General features: G+C 43.6%; 1 protein-coding gene across 1 annotated transcript in view; it reads right to left on the reverse strand.

Annotated features, from left to right (window-relative positions):
• crim1 (cysteine rich transmembrane BMP regulator 1 (chordin-like)) overlaps window positions 1-21,035 on the reverse strand; it is a 610,482-nt gene that overhangs the window by 313,345 nt on the left and 276,102 nt on the right. Inside the window, exon 4 of the mRNA XM_088928119.1 lies at window positions 10,734-10,854. Coding sequence (XP_088784245.1) covers window positions 10,734-10,854 — 121 coding nt within the window. The remainder of the gene's footprint in view (window positions 1-10,733; window positions 10,855-21,035) is intronic.

Here is a 21,035-nt window from a genome sequence, read left to right on the forward strand (position 1 = left end):
TGGTTATTTCAGAAAAGTTTTTACGTGCTCCTTCTGAGCATGTTACTGACCATATTACCTGCCCTGCCTGCGGGCACTTTTCCTGTCCATGGGGGAGGGTGGACTGTCTTTAATTAGAAGGTTAGCCTATTCTACTCTGAGAATGTAGAGGGGGTGGAAAGTGCCCGTGGTCATTTAATTAGTATTACAATTCGCACTGATTCCCTTGCGAAGATATAGACATAAGAATATTCGTGTGTGCTCAAAAAATGGCATTAAGCACTTAAAATTAATATGGTCAGTAACAGTAAACAGTAACATGCTGTAACAAGATCGGCTAAACTGGGAAGAAAACGCTTTCAGAGAAAATGTTTCAGGTGTGAAGAACATAGATCCCCAATGCATTTTCAACCAAACCCATTCCCACACACCCTGCCCCCACTGCCATTAGAATATACACAAAGCACTGAAATCTTTCGAGCTGGTGATCAGGTGTTTCCGTCAATACCTTCCAGCAGCACTCCTGTACCCAGACGAGAGAGAGACACAAGACAAGCCTGCCAAGAGCGCGAGTGAGCCAGAGCGCGAGCCCGAGAGAGAGAGGGAGAGAGTGAGAGAGAGAGAAAAGAGAGAGCGAGTAACCACCAAGGGGTGCGGAACCAGGGAACTATTTACATGGAAAATGGGCGATCTCTCCAGACTGTATGCCCATTTCACTGTTACCTGGATACCTCTTTATCCAGGTAACAGTTTCACAACTCATGCTCCCCCCTGCCTGTCTGACTTTTTTTAACCCTTCTGTGCCCGGACTGCTGCGTGAAATATATTTTTCCAAGTAAAAAAAAATTAAAGAGAAATTTCACCAGAGCCTCTTTTCTTCTTGTGTCTAATTTTTAGTTTAGAAGGATTCAAGCAGAATTTTAGATGAAAGGCAGCGACCTCAATCAAGCCCAAATCATAATTGAACCCATTCAGAGCCTACATTACATTTTAGCGTTTCATTCTGAGCAGAAGACCCTCACACCTGAAGAAGGCTTGTGTTTTCTCTCTTCTCTTTTAAGCATGTGTACAATGCTATAATAACATTTAAAATAATTAAAAGTTTAAACAGTATCAACTAAACTCCATTAATATAAGTATCGAGTGGTATTAAATAAATACAGCTTTTTAGTATAGATTACACTTTTCTAAAATGTATTTAAAAAATAAAAATGATTACAATCTAATCTTTCCACGTTTGATCCCAAAATCCCAAGAAAAATAAATCTAAACGGTGAGAAAGCTATGCTGAAAGTTTATTAAGATACTTAGAAGATAACAATTTATGTTGCATTTCTCTGATTGTGAATCAAAAAAGACATTTAATTAAACATGCATTTGCGATTTAAACCAAAATGGGGTTAACGGGGACTCTCTCTCTCTTATTATCAACACTAGTTTAATTATGGTTCTTCTCAGATCCTGTAGTTGGGCATTCAGGTAGATTGCCAGGCGAAATGAAAACAGGTTTCGATAGTTAATAACCACTTTTTATGCGTGAAACACGGGTGATTTTTCTTCCTCCTGATCAGCTTCTGAAATCTCTGTACGCTACAAGGTTTTTACTTCTTAATTAAACGTTTAAAATACACGTTTCAAATAGAAAAAAATCATCATCTGTTGTCTTCCTGGTATGTAGAACAGATCAGCAGGTCTTTTTTCCCCAATCAGAGGGGTGTCAGATGGTGTCAGCCAATCATCATTCTGAAGCCGTACCATAATCTCTGGTATTGGCACACCCCAGATTTCTGTCGCATAGTTTAAATCATTTTAATTTTAGGAAATTATGAAACATTCGGTTAAAAGCAAGGGAGATTATGTCTGTTGTAGTGGTTTGATGGGTTTACTGAGACAATTATTAATTGTAACAGTAATCACAAGGTTGTTCGTTGTAGCTTTTAGAAAATCAATCGTCAGAACAACTAACAACGCACACACACGGGTTCAATACACGAGATACATTTATTAATATAAATCGTGCACCAAAGATATACTAGTCTGCCTGGATACGAGCGGCAGACCTTACTGTGAGGGTTATCAATATACAAGGTATATAATCTCGAAGAGATGCAAACACAAAGAGATACACAACAGAGAATATATATCAATATATATCATTTGGTTACCAAATCGCTAATCAGTGTTATTACCCACTGTTACTCTAAACTCGGAAGTAAATACATGAGTGTGACCGCGAGTCCTCACAAGTCACTCTTTTGCCTGGGAAGAAGCTGGTTCGTTCCCGGTCCAGCGCTGCTTCTGAATAAGCTATTCAGGTTGTCGACGAGGGTCCAACTGTAGGCTGCCGTTGATCAAGCGGAGCATTCAAGTTGGTAGAATTCTGAGTACGTACGGGATCCTTGGCCTCGCGCTTAGAACAAAGTCCAAGTCCTTTTGCAGACAACAGCATTTGTCACATGATTGTCTCTGAGGATGCGCGAAAATGGCCAAGGAGAGCTCAGGAGATCTGAGCTTGCGCTCCCTTTTTGACCAAGACCCAGATGTGTGCTGATTGGTTGAGAGTTTGGCGGGCATTGGAGACCCACGTGGTATTACCACGCCCTGCCAGTCCCTGATTGGTTGGTCAAGATGAGATATAAGTCACTTACTCTTGACACTTAGGAATGCAGTCCAGATGTCCATTCGGCACTCCCTAGACTGATAGGCGCCAATGGATGACCATTGATCATGATAGCCAGGCATAGCTAAGTGCATCCCCGTCTGGGAGCTTGTTCCTTATCAAAAGAAAACATCTTAAATCAGCCTGCATGAATACTTTCTCTGTGGCTGCACCACAGAGATGGAGAGTGAGATGGGGCCTCCTTTAGGACAGCATACCAACGCTTAATTCTGTCTTATTAACAAGCATTGCCGCTACACTGTTATAATGGACATAAAAACAAGAGTTTGCTGCGGTGTTATTGGAAACCCAATTTTAACAACAAATCGCCGGCATTATATCCTAGAAGAGACAGACCGGCGCCATTGGGAGCGTAAAAGAAAATGCCAGACGAACTAGGTATTGGACAGTTTCCAAGTGCTTGTACAATCGATGGAAATGTTCAAATAAATGTGCAAAAGAAATAAAAAAAAAATCATTTATTTCTTTATCATATTGGCTAGCTAATGTCCTCTCTTTGCTAGTTACTTGTGGCTGTGTTTCTACGTTGCGTAGCAACGAGTGACTATATTCTCAGGCGGAGAAACGTAAACAGCTTAATTTTCGTGTTAAATACATTTTTTTAATTAAAATTACTTCTATACAGCAATCGCATATTTGGGGACCGTTTCATAAAACTTTGATGCTTAAAATGTTTAGGGAGAAATGGAAGACTGGTGTGTATTTTTTCTTTAAACTACCAAGACCAGCCATATACAGTACAGTTTACATACAGTAATATGTTTAAGTTCCTAAATTAATATCGTTTATGACCTTCAGGTGCATTATGCTCCTCTTCTTTTTATGCTCAGCTACTAAAATTTCCCTTTAGTGGTAAAATTTCATATAAATATTCAATACTAAGTGGATTAAAATGTGCACAGTAAAGAGATTAAATGATTAAATCTTTTCACTACCGACCAATGCACCATGAGTGCCCCTGTCGGTCATTTTGGCCAGCCAATCACATACCATGGTACGGCGCGGTGGCGCACGCGTAGTTGCCCGCAGTACGGGTTTGTACCGTGCATTTTGAATGGCTGCATCTGTATTCACGTTTGCTAATTCACATTTTTATTCATTATTAATTTCACTTAACACTGAATATTTTATAATATATAAAAATTTTTAATATACTGTATATAAAATTTACTATTTTATTTTTTAAACGTCTCTAAAGAAAAACTTGTGCTTTAAGCGGGTATTGAACTCAGATCACCTAGACAGAACCCCTACTGACAAACGTGCTGTACCAACAGGCTGCTCAGAAACATAGATGAGACAAACAGCTGAAAAATGTTTCAATCATGCGTGAATGAGTCAAATTAAAAATAAAACATGTATACAAAGAAAGTGGATTACAGTAATACTACCAGCTATATAAATACATGTTTAGATCCTTAAATTAATAGTTATTAATTTTTTTAGATAAGTGATATATTCCCTGTTGAGCAGATTCTAAAAGAATGTGTTTTTTTATTCATATTCATAGAAAAGGTGAGCATGTCAAAACTTTTCCAAAATAAGCCCAGTAATTGACTGAGTAAAAGACTTTGATGCATACAATTTTTATGAAGAAAGTGGAATACTGTTGTGTATTTTTATTTAAACTACCAGTACCAGCAATATATAGTAGGTATAATATTGTAGCGCCCTTGCCCGGTGGTGAGGAGGAAGCGCACCTAGGCATTCAGGGTACTGCGAAGCAGGCTGGGAGTTGTAGCCAAGGGGAGTCTGCACGATGACCAGCAGCTGACCCTGCTTATGTAAATACTGTAGTGTTATGTTAGTAACATAACTGTGTAGCTTTGTAAGTGTGTAGTCTTCTGTTAACGAGTTACCACCCTAAACCTGTGTACGTGTTCCATCGGTCCCCTTATATGTGTGTAAATCCTGTGTTTGGGTTTGGTGTTGAAGGGAGAATAAAAGCGATTGCTTGTTTTCCTATCACATCTCCATTTGTCCTTTATCCTGTGTGAACTCAAAAACGTTACATTAGTGTCACAAGTGGGCAGGATGGACAACCTGTGGCAGACACTAGTGGACTCTGTCAAGTGCTGGCTGACCCTGAAAGCCTGAGCAACTCTTGGGTGCAACAGGTGGCCACAGCCCTTACAAGGGCTACTCAGTAGTGGTCCCGCCGGTGGAACTGGGGTGACTGCCCCAGAGAGGAGAAGCCCTCCCCGCCGAAGCTGGCCAGCTGTTCCCACACCCGTCAGCGCAGGTACAACGCAGACACTATGACAGAGAAGTGTCTTGGGAGACATACAAGGCGCAGTTCCAGCTCGTGGCTCAGATAAATGGCTGGAAGAAGCGGCCTGCCAGGTGCTCCTGGATGTCTTGGAGGAGGACCGTGGCGACTATACGGCACTCGCAGCAGCTCTCCAGCCAAGTTTCAGCGTGGAGGAGGCATCGGACCTGATGTGGGAGGGGCTGGCTCTGCGGTGGTACCGACCAAGAGAGCGACTGGGCCCGGTCCCTGATATCATGTTCCTCGCCCGCCGAGGATACCCAGCTTTCCCCCAGGAGGTGCAGCAGGAGATGGCTCTCTAGGCTTTTCTCAAGGCTCTCTCACCCGAGGAGCTGCAGCGCCGGCCTCACTGGAGCAGGCCTTGGCCCTTGCTATGCGGGCTGAGGCCATGTTCGGGGTGGCTGGAAGCACCACTAGACGGAGTGTGCCCTGCCGGCTGACCGAGGTGACGACAGAGGATTTCAGTGAGGTGGAAGAGGAGCCAGCCCATGCAGCGACCCCCGCGGAAGAGCCCCGCAAGCTGTTTTGCCGACACTGGGGGAAGAGGGGACACTGAGCCCAGGACTGCCACGCCCTGGAGCCTCGCACTCCGAGGTCGGCGTCGGGAAACGGGAACGGGGCGGCTCAGCGTGGGAACGGCTGCCCTTGAACACCTCAACCCCTGCTCCGGATAGCGCTGTGAGGACCGACACCCCGCACACCACCGTGGGGTGAGTCGGCTGTAGCCGGGGCCTGTACCTCTACTGCCAAATCGAGGACCGACCCTGCCTGGCCCTGCTCAACACCTTTTCGTCGGTAACCCTACTCCAGCCTGGCGTCCTCCCCGACACCGAGGGCACCAACAACCCAGGATAGGGAGGACCGTGAGAAGGACAACTTGCAGCAGTCCAGGGGAAACAGACGCTTGCTATCCGTCTGGGCACAGCGATGGTGCGCCACCCCTGCTACCTCGCACCCATCCAGGAGGACTGCATCCTGGGGCTGGGCCTGCTGCAGCGGGCAGGGGCCAGTTTGGACTTGGGCCAGCAAGAGTTGGTGTGGCAGGGAAAGCGACTTCACCTGGTGGAGGGCAGGTCTGGCAAAAGCCGAGGGATGCGGTCTTGCCAGAGCTGGGGGAAAAAGAGGCAGTGGCAGCGGCGACGGCGATGGCGGCAGTCCGGGCCTGTGAGCCAGGGAGCAAGCGTGGCGGATCCAGGCCCTGAGTCAACCGGGGGACCAGACAAGGCGGCGGTGGCAGGGGCCGAGCATTGCATGGAAGCGAGGCATGCCGTTGAGGACCTGTACAAGGGAAGCAGCGAGGGCCTCGATCGGGGGCAGCGATTGCAGGCGCTACTCGCCCAGAACGAGGACCTCTTGGCGGCAAGGGATGAGGACTGCACCCGCGCTGCCCTGGTCCAACACGACATCGACACCACCGACGCTCAGCCCATCCGCATCCCACCGGGATGCATGGCTCACCCCAAGCGGACTGCCGCTGAGGAAAAGATCCAGGAGATGGCCGCAGCGGGGGTGATTGTGCCCTCCGCGAGCCCGTGGTCGGCGCCAGCTGTACTGGTCCGAAAAAAAGAAGGCTCGTGGAGGTACTGCGAAAACTACCGCAAGCCGAATGAGGTCACTTGGAAAGACTCCTACCCCCTGCCGAGGACAGACGATGCCTCGGACTACATCACCGGGTCGACCTGGTTCAGCTCCCTTGACTTCCACTACGACTACTGGCAGGTACTTGTGGCTCCTGATGCTTACCCAAAGACAGCCTTTTCCATCGGCCAAGGCCTCTGGCAGTTTACCGTCATGCCCTTTGGCCTGTGCAATGCCCCAGCGACCTTCGAGAGGCTGATGGAGTGGGTGCCGGCATCGGTCCCGCGGAACCAGTGTGTGCTTTACCTGGACAACCTGCTGGTCCATGCCCGGAGCTTTGACCAGGCCTTGACAAACCTCCAGGCGGTGCTGGCCTGCGGCTCAACCCCCACAAGTGCGAGCGCCTGCGGCGGGAGGTGACCTTTCTGGGACATATTGTTGGACTGCGAGGGGTGGCTACAGACCCAGGTAAGGTTGCCGCAGTGAGGGGCTGGCTGACTCCCCGCACCGTTGCGGAGCTGCACAACTTTCTGGGGTTGGCCTCGTACTACCCGAGGTTCGTCCGGGACTTCGCTAGCATCGCTGCCCCGCTGACCGCCTCACCGACAAGGGCCGCCGTTTCGACTGGGACTCAGGCTGTGAGACGGCTTTCGGCCGGTTACACGAAGCTCTAGTGGGGGCCCCCGTGCTGGCCTACCCCGACCCACAGTTACCTTATATCCTGGATACCGACGCGAGTGATTCGGGGTTGGGCGCGGTGTTGGCGCAGGAGGGGCCGGATGGGGAGTGGGTGATTGCATATTACGGGAGGGCTCTGAGTAAGGCCGAATGGAACTACTGCGTGACCCTTCGCGAGCTGCTGGCGGTCCGCCACTTCAGGCCGTACCTGTTCGGGACCCGGTTCCGGCTGCGGACCGACCATGCATCCCTCACCTGGCTGCTCCACTTTAAGGAGCCAGGGGGAGATGCCCCAATGGATAGAGATCCTGCAGGAGTACGACTTCACTGTTCACTGCAATGCCGATGCTCTCTCGCGGCGCCCCTGTGAGGCCGCTACTGCGCCCAGTGGGAGCAGAGTGAGGGGGCCGTCTGCACTGTGGCAGAGGTGTGTGCCACGGCCACGGGCCTAGAGGGGCAGCTGGGGGTAGGCCTGTCGGACCTGGAGCAGGAACAGGCAGCTGATCCTGACGTGGGGCCGGTGCTCCACTGGAAGGCAGCAGGAGCGCGGCCTGTGCAGGAGGAGCTCACCCCGCACCCAAAGTCCGTCAAGGCATTCTGCTCTCTGTGGGAGGCTCCGGAGGTAAGGGAGAGGGTGTTGTGTCGGGGGTGGTGGGTACCCTCCAGTGGGGAGATCTGGTGGCAGCTGGTGGTGCCACAGTCGGTCCGCACGGCTGTGCTCCGAGCGGTGCATGGCCAGCCGGACGTGAAGCATTTCGGCTGTAAGCAAACCCTGCAGTGTCTCTGAGGCCCCTTTTATTGGGGTCTCTGCCACTGGGACGTGGTGCGGTACTGCCGAACGTGTGCGGTGTGCGTGGCGCAGAAGGGTCCCCCCGAGTCCTCTCAGGTCCCCCTCCAACAACACCAGGTGGGGGCTCCCATGGAGCGGGTGGGGGTGTATGTTTTGGGCCCGTTCCGTGCACTGAGGCCGGGAGCCACTACGTCCTGGTGGCAATAGACTATTTCACGAAGTGGCCGGAGGCCTATGCCCTCCTGGACCAGAGTGCCCCCACGGTGGCCGATGCACTACTGGAGGGGATGTTTGCGAGGCTAGGGGTGCCAGAGGAGTTACACAGTGACCAGGGGCGTAACTTAGAGTCCCAGGTCTTTGCCAGAGTGTGCCAGAGTCTGGGGATCTCTAAGACGTGGACCACCCCGCTGCATCCCCAGAGCGACGGGTTGGTGGAGCGGTCCAATCGGACTCTCGCCACCCAGCTGGCCACCCTGGTGTCCCAGCACCAGCGGGACTGGAACCGCCACCTCCCCCTTGTGCTCTGTGTGTATCGGACCGCGGTCCTGGAATCTACCGGGTGCACCCCGGCCTCGCTCATGCTGGGCCGGGAAATGTGAACCCCGGTGAACCTGGTCTTCGGCTCGCCACCCAGAGACGGCACCGCTGGCTGGACCGGACTACAAGTGGGACCTGTGGCAGCGGATGTAGCGAGTGCACAGCTTTGCCTGGACCCACCCGACTTAGGCGGGAGTCCGGCAGAAGCAGCACTACGACCTGGGCTGAAGGGGGCCTGCCTTCTAGCCTGGGGTCTTGGTTTGGGTGTACAGCCCTCGCTGCCGCGAAGGCCTCAGCCCTAACCTGGTGCCATCATGGGAGGGGCCTGCTGAGGTTCTTGGGGTGGTGGGCGAGGTCTGCTACCGGGTCCTGTTGCAAACACTGGGGAGAGTGGTGGTCCTGCACCGAGACTGCCTGGGACCCTACCGGGTCCAGGAGGAGGAGTCCTGCGGGGAGGCTCTGGAGGAGCAGCTGGGGCCGGAGCTGGCCGAAAACGGGGAGTCCGAAGGTCGCCAGCCGCCACCACGGCGCAGTGGTTGCTCACGCAGGGTTCCGCAGCCTTTAGCCGATTATGAGCACAGCCTGAGGGGGGTGTTCAATGTCGGTGGGACGCCAGACACTTCAGATGGGGGCAGTGTAGCGCCCTCGCCCAGTGGTGAGGAGGAAGCGCACCTAGGCACTCAGGGTACCACGAAGCAGGCTGGGAGGTGTAGCCGGGGGGAGTCTGAGGGTCAGCACGATGACCAGCAGCTGACCCTGCTTCTGTAAATAGTGTTATGTTAGTTTAAGTGTCCTGTGTAGCTTTGTAAGTGTGTAGTCTTCTGTTAACAAGTTACAACCCTAAACCCGTGTACGTGTTCAATTGGTCCCCTTATGTGTGTGTAAAGCCTGTGTTTGGGTTTGGTGTTGAAGGGAGAATAAAAGCAGTTGCTTGTTTTCCTATCATGTCTCCATTTGTTCTTTGTCCTGCGTGAACTCAAAAATGCTACAATATAATTACATATATTAAATTTCACGAGGAATGACAGCAGCCGAAAGGTTGGGAGAAATTAGAATCGTTTATTGGGATGTGAAGACTTGGCTTAACCCGCTTGGCTGAGGGCCAACCTCCCAGCCGTTGGACAGGGAGGATAGGACCCCCATGCAACCAATTGGGCAGCTGCAAAGGTGGAGGAGGGATGTAGAAAACGAACGAGGGAGAAGAGAGGGTGATGTTTGGTATATATGGAGACCGGTTGCTTACGTCAGAATTAGTGGGAATTGCAGCAGCTGTGTCGAATGAGCTCAGCTGCCTTCATTCCTCCCTAACTTTCATTAAAAACTCCATTAATATCGTTTCTGATGTTCAGAGGCGTTATGCTCCTCTTATTTTTATGCTCAGCTACCAAATTTCCCTTTATTTGTAAAATTCCATGTTAACATTCAATATTAAGTGGATTTAAACATGCAGAGTGAAGAGATTAAATCATTTCAATTACAACCAATGCACCACAAGTGCCACCTGTCGGTCATTTTGGCCAGCCAACTGCAGTATTCCATGCTGTTCTGCAGATAATTTCATTTCACCGCACATTTTGAATGGCTGCATCTGTATTAGGACTGCTGAATATGTTTTTTAAGACTTTTGCCCAGCAGTGTACTCTAATTACTGTGTGATAAAACTTCATAAATATAATAAAGTTTCGTTTTTAATACCCACACTATTTTAAAACTATTTTATAAAGATAAAATCATTATTATCAGAAAGCTGCTTATTCCTGGAAAGGGAAATAGTAAACAAAATTATTCATCTTTTTCAAGCAGGAAACCTACTTTAGACAGAAATTGTGATATTTTCAGAATACAAGCAATCAAACACTTTATAAACCTGTAAAAGGAAAAACAACAATTTATGTATATAAATGTGTTTGCATTACAGGTCCTTTACAGGACTATTAGTAAATCCTTATATTAATAATTAGAGGGGGAATTTGTTCCGAGTTTGATAGCAAGGCAAACAAACAATACATATGAAGGAACGGATCCATTTAATTTTAAATTAGGATAGTTAGATCATCTTAGGGAAAATAAAGACAAATTAATTTTACCATGTTTCACATATTTAACTTTTTATCTGCAATATTTCAGAAAGAAAGAGGAAGTACCTTTGTCTTAAAAAAAATCATTTTGGTATTTATAATGCAGCATCAAAAACAGATATGGTTAAGAGCTCTGTGGTCTACCTGGTTGGCAGTGTGCAACACCCATCTGCAGTGAGTCTGATCTGTGCCTCAAAGCTGTCTGGGGGGCACTGGACTTGCTGAAGAGGAGGGCATTCCACAGTGCTGCAGTCCACACTGAATACTGTTGTCGAGAAAAAAAACACACAGTTAGTAGAGCTATGTGAGGGCTTGAAGGAAAAAAAATATGAACCATGGGAAACAAATGTAAAACAAGAATGAGTTCATTTAAAACTGAGACAGGAGGTATGGATTACATTTTATTTTCTTGATTTTGTTTGTTGTTTTGTTTATACCACAAATTCCTGAAAGGAAGGACCGTCTAACAATTTAACTTTACAATATGGGTTGCAATGAAGAATAAAAAACTAAACAAGCAAAAAAAATATTTCAATGACATGGTCTTGCAGTATTAAAGTGACCACTGAAAAAATCAAAATTTACCAAGATCAATTCCATGTCCAAGGTAAATTAATAAGTATTTTATGTCTCCATCATGATTTACAAAGGTGAAACTACTATGTGCTACCATCTGTGTCTGGTTTTCAGTGTGCTAGGTGTTGTGTGAGAATACATATTATCTCTACATCACTGTTCATTTTAATATGGCAGGGCTCTGCATTTAGTGCCCTGTTCAGCACATCATATTTTCAGCAAATATTAATTACTGACGTTTAGTAAAGTAGGTCTCATGTGGCACATCTAAAACACCTGACAACTATTTTTGCTCTTGCCTCTTTATTTTTGCACATTATGACACAGCTGCAGCTAAGGATGTTTGACTATTTTACTAAGACCCACTGATCCAGAGATTGCTTGTAAAGGAAAAAAGCAATTGGGCTGCAAGTCACTGGTACTGAAAACACCACTCACTACAAATATGTAGTCTGTATTTTCAAAGTTGCTTCTAGCTACTTGTAACTTTCACTTTATATATGAAGCAACAAGTGAGACAATGGTATTAGTTCTGTATTTTTGCAAACGATGCAGTCTTGTGTGGTCTAATGTTGGTTTTATGCCCAGAACATAAAGCGAAAGCTAAAGCTAAGAAAAATTATCTAAGATATAAGATGCTTATTCTGCATGTTTATTATAAACTTTTCGCTCAGACATTTATACAGGGAAATTATTCTTATTTGTACATTTGAGCATTTTGTCATGTATCACTAGGTAAGCTCATTGAGACAGTTATATGGGCGGTGCGCTAAACAGTTTGCTTCACTAATCTTTGCATGAACTTTATGTGATGTATATCCATATATAGGCATACGTCTGTATTACTAACTATTAGGGGGAGTGTCACTTTAGCTTGTTTGTTTCACGGTATAAAATACCATCTTTAGTTACTTATTTCAAGTTTGGTGGTTGCAAGCCGTTCTCCCATATGCATATGTAATAAAGAGACTTCTACTACACAGACACCTGGACTTTGTCATTTGTATGACACAACAATTTTGGCACTGCGAGCAGGGTACTCCCAGCTGATGGAACTCCGGCAGAGAGGTGGAGAGGAAAAGCTAGGTGGCCACTTTTAAAAAGAGGTAAGGACTCTTCTTTTCTAAAAAGTCCCTTATCCTCTCCATGTTGCTGTCGAGAGTTTTTTCTGAAGCTGAATGAGTACAAAAGAATAATGAGTTTATGGTGTATGTGATTGTAGACGTTTGATAAGTGTGCCGGCTGGTCTCCCAGTTGAAAGATACTGGCAGAGGATGGTGGGGTCGAGATAGAGGAATCGCTGAGGGATAGTATTCCGCCTGGTTAGTGGGGTAAACCCAGGACTGATGCACCTGGTGCGCATGTTGAGAACTGTAATTGCCATATGCTGTATCCTTTCTCGTCAGCTGTTGTGGTGATGTTATGGTGAGAACAGTAATTGCTGTAGGCTGTGTTCTCTTTAGTTGTTGTGGAGAAGCTGTGATCTCAGGGTGGTATCCTGAACTGTACATGTAGTGGAGCCAGGGACGGTAACTTGGCTCTCTAAAAGCTCTCTAAAAAGGAAAAAAAACTTGGTCCATGTGTTATGGTAATTAGCATAAAAGGTGCTGAACACGTGTGTGGTTGCAGAGGATAGACGTGAAAATGGTTTGGTGTGAAGAAAAATTAGAGAAGGTTTCTGACTGGGTTTTAGAGAAAAAGAAATACAAAGTGAAACTAAAAAAGAAATATGGACTGTCAGACGGAATATGGTCTGAACAGGAATGTAGAAAAATGTATGAACAATGGGCTAAAAAAAAGCAAACAAAGACAGGTCTTATTTTAGGGAACCATTTGAGAATTTGACAGAATATTACAGAGAAAACAGAATGGGATAAGACACAAAAATCCCCGACGGAAAACCTAAAAGCAGTGGCTGAACGAAACAAAGCTATTGAATATGCAGAATATGCAGAAAAAGAAAAAGCAAAAGAAGAAATAAAACGCCTTAAGAGAGAACCTGGGAGATGGGTGGGAAATGGTGTGGAGATTTTTGAAAGAACATTATCCCCTGAAAAATCTGATTGGAGAAAAGTAACAGCATGTCAGGAGAAGGAAAGTGAGGATATTTCAGATTTTACAGAGAGGTTTATAACTTTATGGATAGTATACTCGGGGTTAGCCGATGAAAAGGAAGTGAATGAAGACACTTCAACAGTAATAAAACAAATTTACTTGAGTGGGTAAAACCTGATGTGGCCAAGACTATACAACTATGCTTTCCTGATATTATACTAGGAAGATAGATCGAAGCATGTACTGTATGTAAAAGTGCGAGTGCTGCAAATGGTAGGTAAAGAGACTCCCAAAGAGGAGAAAAAGGAGTCACCAAAATTATAACCAGATATAAGACCCCTTCAAGGAAAAAATGAGGACTGGGATAAATATCCTGATTGGGCATATCCAGATGGGGGGGTGCAGTAACGGGCCCTGAGGGGAAAGGGGGACAAAACCCCAAAGTTAAAACTACTAATAAGCTGGTATGCAATTACTGTAAAAAACAGGGCATTTTTGGAGAAATTGTAAGAAAGAGGCTTGATTTCACAGTTAAAGAACATGTCAGAAGCTGAAAAGAGAGCCTTGTGTGAAATCATAGATTTAAACTAGGAAGCCCCCCTCAGCTTATCTCAGGATTTAAATAAAAGTTAAATAATCTTAAAGTGTGCAGTAAATGGTGTCCAGTTTCCCCTGTCGGTGGACACAGGAGCACAGTTGCCCTGTTTATTGACTAAAACAGCATAAAGATGTGATATAAATTTTTCTAACGGGTGGAGGCTACAGGAGTAGGGGGGCAAGGGTTGTGTTTAAAAGAGATACAAGCCGTCACAATATGCTTGGGAAAAGATGTACGGTTTCAAATACAGATGAAGCCATTCAAAACAAGCGGGCGATACCGCATTATTTTGCAGTGCGCTTGACGCAGCCTACCGTGAGTTACCGTAAATTCTCGCATAGTGCCTCAAGTAAAATAATAGTATCCGGAATTTCCGCAAGGTGGAGCTAATAAAGCTCAACCTCTCATGTTTGAGCTGTCGCCTTTAAAGTCTTTAACGAAGATATTACTTATAGTATTAATAATGAATGACCTTGGACAAGCTGTAAACTCAAAGTATTGCCCTGGTCCACATTTTTTTTTCATTGACCGTCTTTGTAAAAGTAACACCACAGCATTTCGCAATCACGCATTTGTTTCCAATCATGCAAAGTACAGTAATTTTTGAGAATCTCCGATTCACCATGCCTTTCACATGCTCATAAAAGAGATTGATTTAGGAACATAAACATATTACTGTATGCAAACTGTACTGTATACAGTATGTATATGTATATTTAATGTCTTTACTGTACCCGTTTAAGTATTGAATATTTATATGGAATTTTACCACTGAAGGGAAATCTTAGTAGCTGAGCATAAAAAGAATAGGAGCATACTGTAACGCGTGTGAAGGCCATAAACGATATTAATTTTGGAACATAAACATACAGTATATGGCTGGTCTCGGTACTTTATAGAAAAAATACACACCAGTATTCCATTTCTCCCTAAACATTTTAAGCATCGAAGTCTTTAACTAACGTGATACCGGAGTCAACAAGCATACTTTTAGAATTTGATTAAAAGGGAATGTAATATGGAATCGCATATCTAAAGAAATTAATAACGATATAATTATATTCATGTACCGCAACACAAGCCGGAATCCAGCCGGAGCCATGACTTTTTTTTTACAAACATTTCTTTGAAAAAATAAAACGTTTCCCTGGGTCAGAGATTAAATAAAACTTCACTCGCACCAAACAAATTTATATTTCTAAATATCACAACATGATCGAATTTAAGTCATTTTAATAACAATGAATAGTCACCTATGCGTTACAATATAAACATTTATATTGATTTAAATCACATTTAAATCGCCTTTATTGAAAACCCATAAATAAAGCTGATACTGTTTAGACTTTTAATTATTTAAAACTGTATTACAGCAGCACAATGCACAATGCAACGTAAATCGCTATCTTTGTCTTCTGCGTAATAATGTTCACCTCTCTGTCCAGCAAATTAACAATAGTAATAATAATGAACGTTATTGTATATGGCGCCTTTAAAGGTTGCTCCTCAAAGCGCTTTACAGGATAATAACAATAACAACAATACTGTTAGGCTGGGCAAACGTTTTTTTTTTTAAAGAAATACAAAATGAGATATAATGATGTGTTCCAGCTTAGACATTAACGAAGAGCATAACAAAGGTCATAAAGGTCATAAACGATATTAATTTTGGAACATCAACATATTATGTAAACTGTATGTTACTGTTATTGGTATTTTAAAGAAAAAATACTGTAAAATCCTGGGTTCGGTACAATGTTTCAGGCATTCATGTGAAGGACAACAGAGCTTTCACTGGCCGATTATCAAACTTTATTGATAAAACAAAAACAAAAACTATCCGACCAAGCCAGAAGACAAAAAGAATAACGGTCAGCGCGAGCCTGCATTCTCTCCTCAGCCGTCCACACCACACTTTTCCCTGGGTCAGAGATTAAATAAAACTTCACTCGCACCAAACAAATTACCACACACTGAACACTGAACATGTTAACCCAAGTATGTCTCACAATACTTTTATGGTACATTACTTTGCTAAAATGTATTTAAAAATAAAAACGATTACAAACGCCAGCAGAGAGAGAGACACACACACAGTTCTTCATTGTCAAAAAGTAATTGTTTTTTACTTTGTCAGCACTCAGACAAACGCAAACGCGTTATTAATTAAATGCTTTTATTCATTCTTAATCGAACTCACAAGTTGTCATCTGCTGTTGAAGCTCTGTGAGACTAGACTCACACATGGCTAGACTTGACTATTTAACCATGAGATTATGTTTATGTTTATTAATCTTCCTTGTTATGCACTGAGAATGATAAGCATCCCCAAACACGGGGGCGGCGTAGTGGTTGGCTCTGGCTTTCCTATCTATACCGATGCACTGTAAGTACAACCCCCCTCTCTGCGGGAGTGCTGGCTGTAACGAATTAAACCAGTTTCACAGGTATTTTCAAAGTAGAAGGGGGCGAGATTTCCAGCGAAAGACACCTCCCCCCCTCCAAAACCCAGTAAGTACAGTACTTACTAGTTAAGAAAGCTAGGCTTCTCAATGAAATCGCTTTAACATGCTAATGCGTTGGTGTAACAGTCTGGACGTGGCAAGCTTCTAATGTCTCCCGACTATGGCGAAAGGAACCCGTCTTTCATTGGAAGACAATGAACACATTCTACCCGTACATGAGAATATAATGCTGGCGCGTGGGCACGGTGGGGTGCTGTACCAGCTGTCAAAAAAAAGCTGTTTTTTTTTAAAAGTCAATTGAGTGTCCATAATATTGCAGTAAGTGAAAAGACCACGGGCATTCTTCCTCCCCCTACATTCTCAGAGTATAATAGAATTTATTATTAGCACAATTTATTACAGTGCTAAATTTAATATTATTGATTACTAATAATTTATGCTAACACCTAGCTTTCTTAACTAGTAAGTACTGTACTTACTGGGTTTTGGAGGGGGGGGGGTGTCTTTCGCTGGAAATCTCGCCCCCTTCTACTTTGAAAATACCTGTGAAACCAGTTATTTAATATTAAATTATTAAATTCCATATTAATTCCATATTAATTCCATATTTAATTCCTTCACTTCTGCATAAGCTTTCTGGAGGAACAGTGGATGGGATGTGGCTCTTTCTGGGAATACTGCAAATTCACAGGTGCCTGACTTGACGGAATTCACATTATCATATTCACATATCACCCCCCCCCTCTCTCTCGCTTGCCCTCCCCCCTCTGTATTGTCTGTTTAGGGCAAGTGAGAGAGAGTGTGGTGTCCTTTGACAAAACAAGGCTTGCCAGATAATGTGAATCGAAACCTGTTTTTCTAGCTTTTAAAGTCATGCGATGTGTAAGCAGGAACACATCATTATATCTTACATGTGAAAAATACATAATATAGCCCCCAAACAAACGCAAACGTGTTTTTAATAAAATGCTTTTATTCACTCATAATCTGACAATTTCAGGAAGACTAAGGAAGGACTAAGGAAATTGTCATCTGTTGTTGAAGCTCTGTGAGCTCGTTGACTTTGAGACCACTTGTTATCCCAAGTTGTTTGAATCGCCACAATTCAAATAGAGAAAAAAGAGCTGACTGACAAGATTTAAGATGTGGCTGTCAATGTTGGATTAAAAAAAACACATGCCCGATGTTAGTTGCATTGCTTGAAAAATAATATTATTTCGAGAGACTGGATAAGTAATACAAGTGTTTTTTTAACTTCCTGAAAAACAAGTAATAATTTAACAATATGTGCAAACGTTTTATGATATGTCGCTGTTGTAAATGTCTGTGGAGTGTATGTTATTTGCCTGTCCTGGCTGTGCTCTCTCGCTCGCCCTCCCATTTCAATTCAATTCAATTCAAGGTGCTTTATTAGCATGACAGATGGGTACAATCAGTGTTGGGTATTTACTTTTTACTCTGTGGTCCTTTTAACTGTTTTTACACTTACTGTATTGCTTTGAGATGCCACTTTTAAAGATGATATATAAAACCAAGGCTTTAACTTGCTTTAACTCCGCAAGTCTGAGTTCTTGTGTCCGTCCTATCCGAACCCAAAAGTATTACAATATGTATCTTTATAGCAGGTGGTGTACAGCTTTTTAGTATAGATTACACTTTTCTAAAATGTATTTAAAAAATAAAAACGATTACAATCTAATCTTTCCACATTTGATCCCAAGATCCCAAGAAAAATACATCTAAACGGGGAGAAAGCTATGCTGAAAGTTTATTAAGATACTTAGAAGACAAAGATATCAATTTATGTTGCATTCATCTGATTGTGAATCAAAAAACACATATATTTAAACACGCGTTTGCGATTTAAATCAATATAAATGTTTATATTGTAAAGCATAGGTGACTATTCATTTTTATTAAAATGACTTAAATTCGATCATGTTGTGATATTTAGAAATATAAATTTGTTTGGTGCGAGTGAAGTTTTATTTAATCTCTGACCCAGGGAAACGTTTTATTTTTTCAAAGAAAAGTTTGTTAAAAAAAAGTCATGGCTCCAGCTGGATTCTGGCTTGTGTTACGGTACATGAATATAATTATATCGTTATTAATTTCTTTAGATACGCGATTCCATATTACATTCCCTTTTAATCAAATTCTAAAAGTATGCTTGTTGACTCCGGTATCACGTTAGTTAAAGACTTCGATACTTAAAATGTTTAGGGAGAAATGGAATAATGGTGTATATTTTTTCTTTAAAGTACTGAGACCAGCCATATACTGTAATACTGTATGTTTATGTTCCAAAATTAATATCATTTATGGCCTTCACATGCGTTATGCTGCTATTCTTTTTATGGTAGTAGTTCAGGTGGGTAGCTGCATCAGCATGCGTAGGCTGCAAAGGAACAAGTAATAGGTTTATTCCATGCTGAAAAAAAGAAGAAAGAGAACACAACGTTTCGGCCGTGGAGCCTCCTTCAGGTGTGAGAGAGACAGGGCAGTAGGCAAAGGTAAAGTAGCGGGAGAACAAAGGTTGGGAGGGAGGAGGAGTGAGAGGCGGGAGCAGGGGCCCCCTGAGCCCCCTGCTCCCGCCTGCTCCCGCCTCTCACTCCTCCTCCCTCCCAACCTTTGTTCTCCCGCTACTTTACCTTTGCCTACTGCCCTGTCTCTCTCACACCTGTAGGAGGCTCCACGGCCGAAACGTTGTGTTCTCTTTCTTCTTTTTTTCAGCATGGAATAAACCTATTACTTATTCTTTTTATGCTCAGCTACTAAGATTTCCCTTCAGTGGTAAAATTCCATATAAATATTCAATACTAAAACGGGCACAGTTAAGACATTTAAATCTTTCTATGACCGACCAATGCACCACGAGTGCCCCTGTCGGTCAACCAATCACGTACCGCGGTATTTTGCGTCATCGCGCATCACGCGTCAATGCGCGAGGCCATAGCCAATTACCTCCGGTAAGTGTCTGTGCCGCGCACTTTGAATGGCTGCATCTGTACAGATGTGGGCAGGGGACACCGCAGACCTATTGGGAATCCATAAGGCCTGGCTAGTCCAAGTATTAGATCTGACGAAGAAAGGGCATAAAATCAGGGTGAATTCCTTCTCAGAACAAGCTCGCCTGGTGACAAACTGGCTAAAGAGGGGTAGTGCAATCTAAAGACAAAATTGCTTTGACTCCTGCAGCAGAAACAGTTTTTAATTATTTGAAACAAGCTTTCTTGCAGGCATTGGCCCTGGGCTGGATTCCCTATGACGGATCATCTGTATGTAATCTGTATGTGCAGATGCAGCCATTCAAAATGAGCAGGCTATGCTGCGGTACAACGTGGTGGGCGTGTCGCAATGAAACGCATCATAACGCGACATTTCACTTCATACCGCACTGTACCGTGTGCAAATTAGATTATGTTAATAGTATCCAGAATCACCTTGTAAAACCACCAGGTGGAGCTAATAAAGTTTAACGTCTCATGTACAGCATTTGAGCTGTCGCAGGAAAATGTCCAGTTTCAAATTCCGGTCACTGCAGAGGGACAATCTTTTTCCAATTAAGAATTTAAGTTGTATATTCTTTAGACTTTTAAATTTAAACTGTGTATTACAGCATTTTAATCATTATACATTAAAATGTTGGTATATTTTATGAAAGCAAGATTGCTCAGTTGGACAAAAGTACACAACCTACTACCTTTATCATAAATATTTTAATTATGCAGAAATATTTTATGCATCAAAGTCTTTACCGAAGATATTACTAATAGTATTGTAATGTCCTCGCCCGCTGGTAAGGAGGATGCGCACCTAGGCACTCATGGTACCACGAAGCAGGCTGGGAGTTGTAGCCGGGGGGAGTCTGAGGGTCAGCACGATGACCAGCAGCTGACCCTGCATATGTAAATAGTGTTATAGTAGTTTTAGTGTCCTGTATAGCTTTATAAGTGTATAGTGTTCAGTTGGTCTCCTTATGTGTGTGTATATCCAGTGTTTGGTTTTTGTGTGGTTTCGCTAGTTGAATAAAGCAGTCGCTTGGTTTATTATCACGTCTCCACTTGTCCTTTGTCCTGAGGGAATCTGAAAACGCTACAGTATTAATAATGAATGACCTTGGACAAGCTGTAAACTCAAAGTATTACCCTGGTCCACATTCTTTGTAACCGTCTTTGTAAACGAAAACACTTTATTTTTTCATTGACAAAAAATAACACCACAGCATTTCGTTGATCCGATCATGCATTCGTTTCCAATCATACAAAGTAAGTCTTGAGAATCACAGATTCACCATGGCTTTCACATGCTCATAAAAGATATTAATTTAGGAACAAAAACATATTACTGTATGTAATATGTAATGCAGTACATGTAAACTGTACTGTATATGGCTGGACTTGGTTTTTTAAAGAAAAAATACATACCAGTATTCCATTTCTCCCTAAACATTTTAAGCATCAAAGTCTTACATGAAAAACGTTTTTTAACGTTTTTTTAACGTGGAAACGTTTTTTAACGTGCTCCTTCTGACCATATTACTGTATGACTTATATACTTTGTGAAAATTGATTGTTTTAACCTTTTCTGCGAATACAATCGTTATCGGATTAAACAAAAGCATACTTTTAGAATTGGATTAATAGGGAATATAATATGGATTTGCATATCTAAATAAATTAATAATGGTATAACTATAGTCATATACTGTTGCACAAACAGTAGTATAAGACTTTCCATTGATGTGTATGG

This window comes from Atractosteus spatula, chromosome 2, assembly GCF_055471065.1.
Source record: "Atractosteus spatula isolate fAtrSpa1 chromosome 2, fAtrSpa1.hap1, whole genome shotgun sequence".
NCBI lineage: Eukaryota > Metazoa > Chordata > Actinopteri > Semionotiformes > Lepisosteidae > Atractosteus > Atractosteus spatula.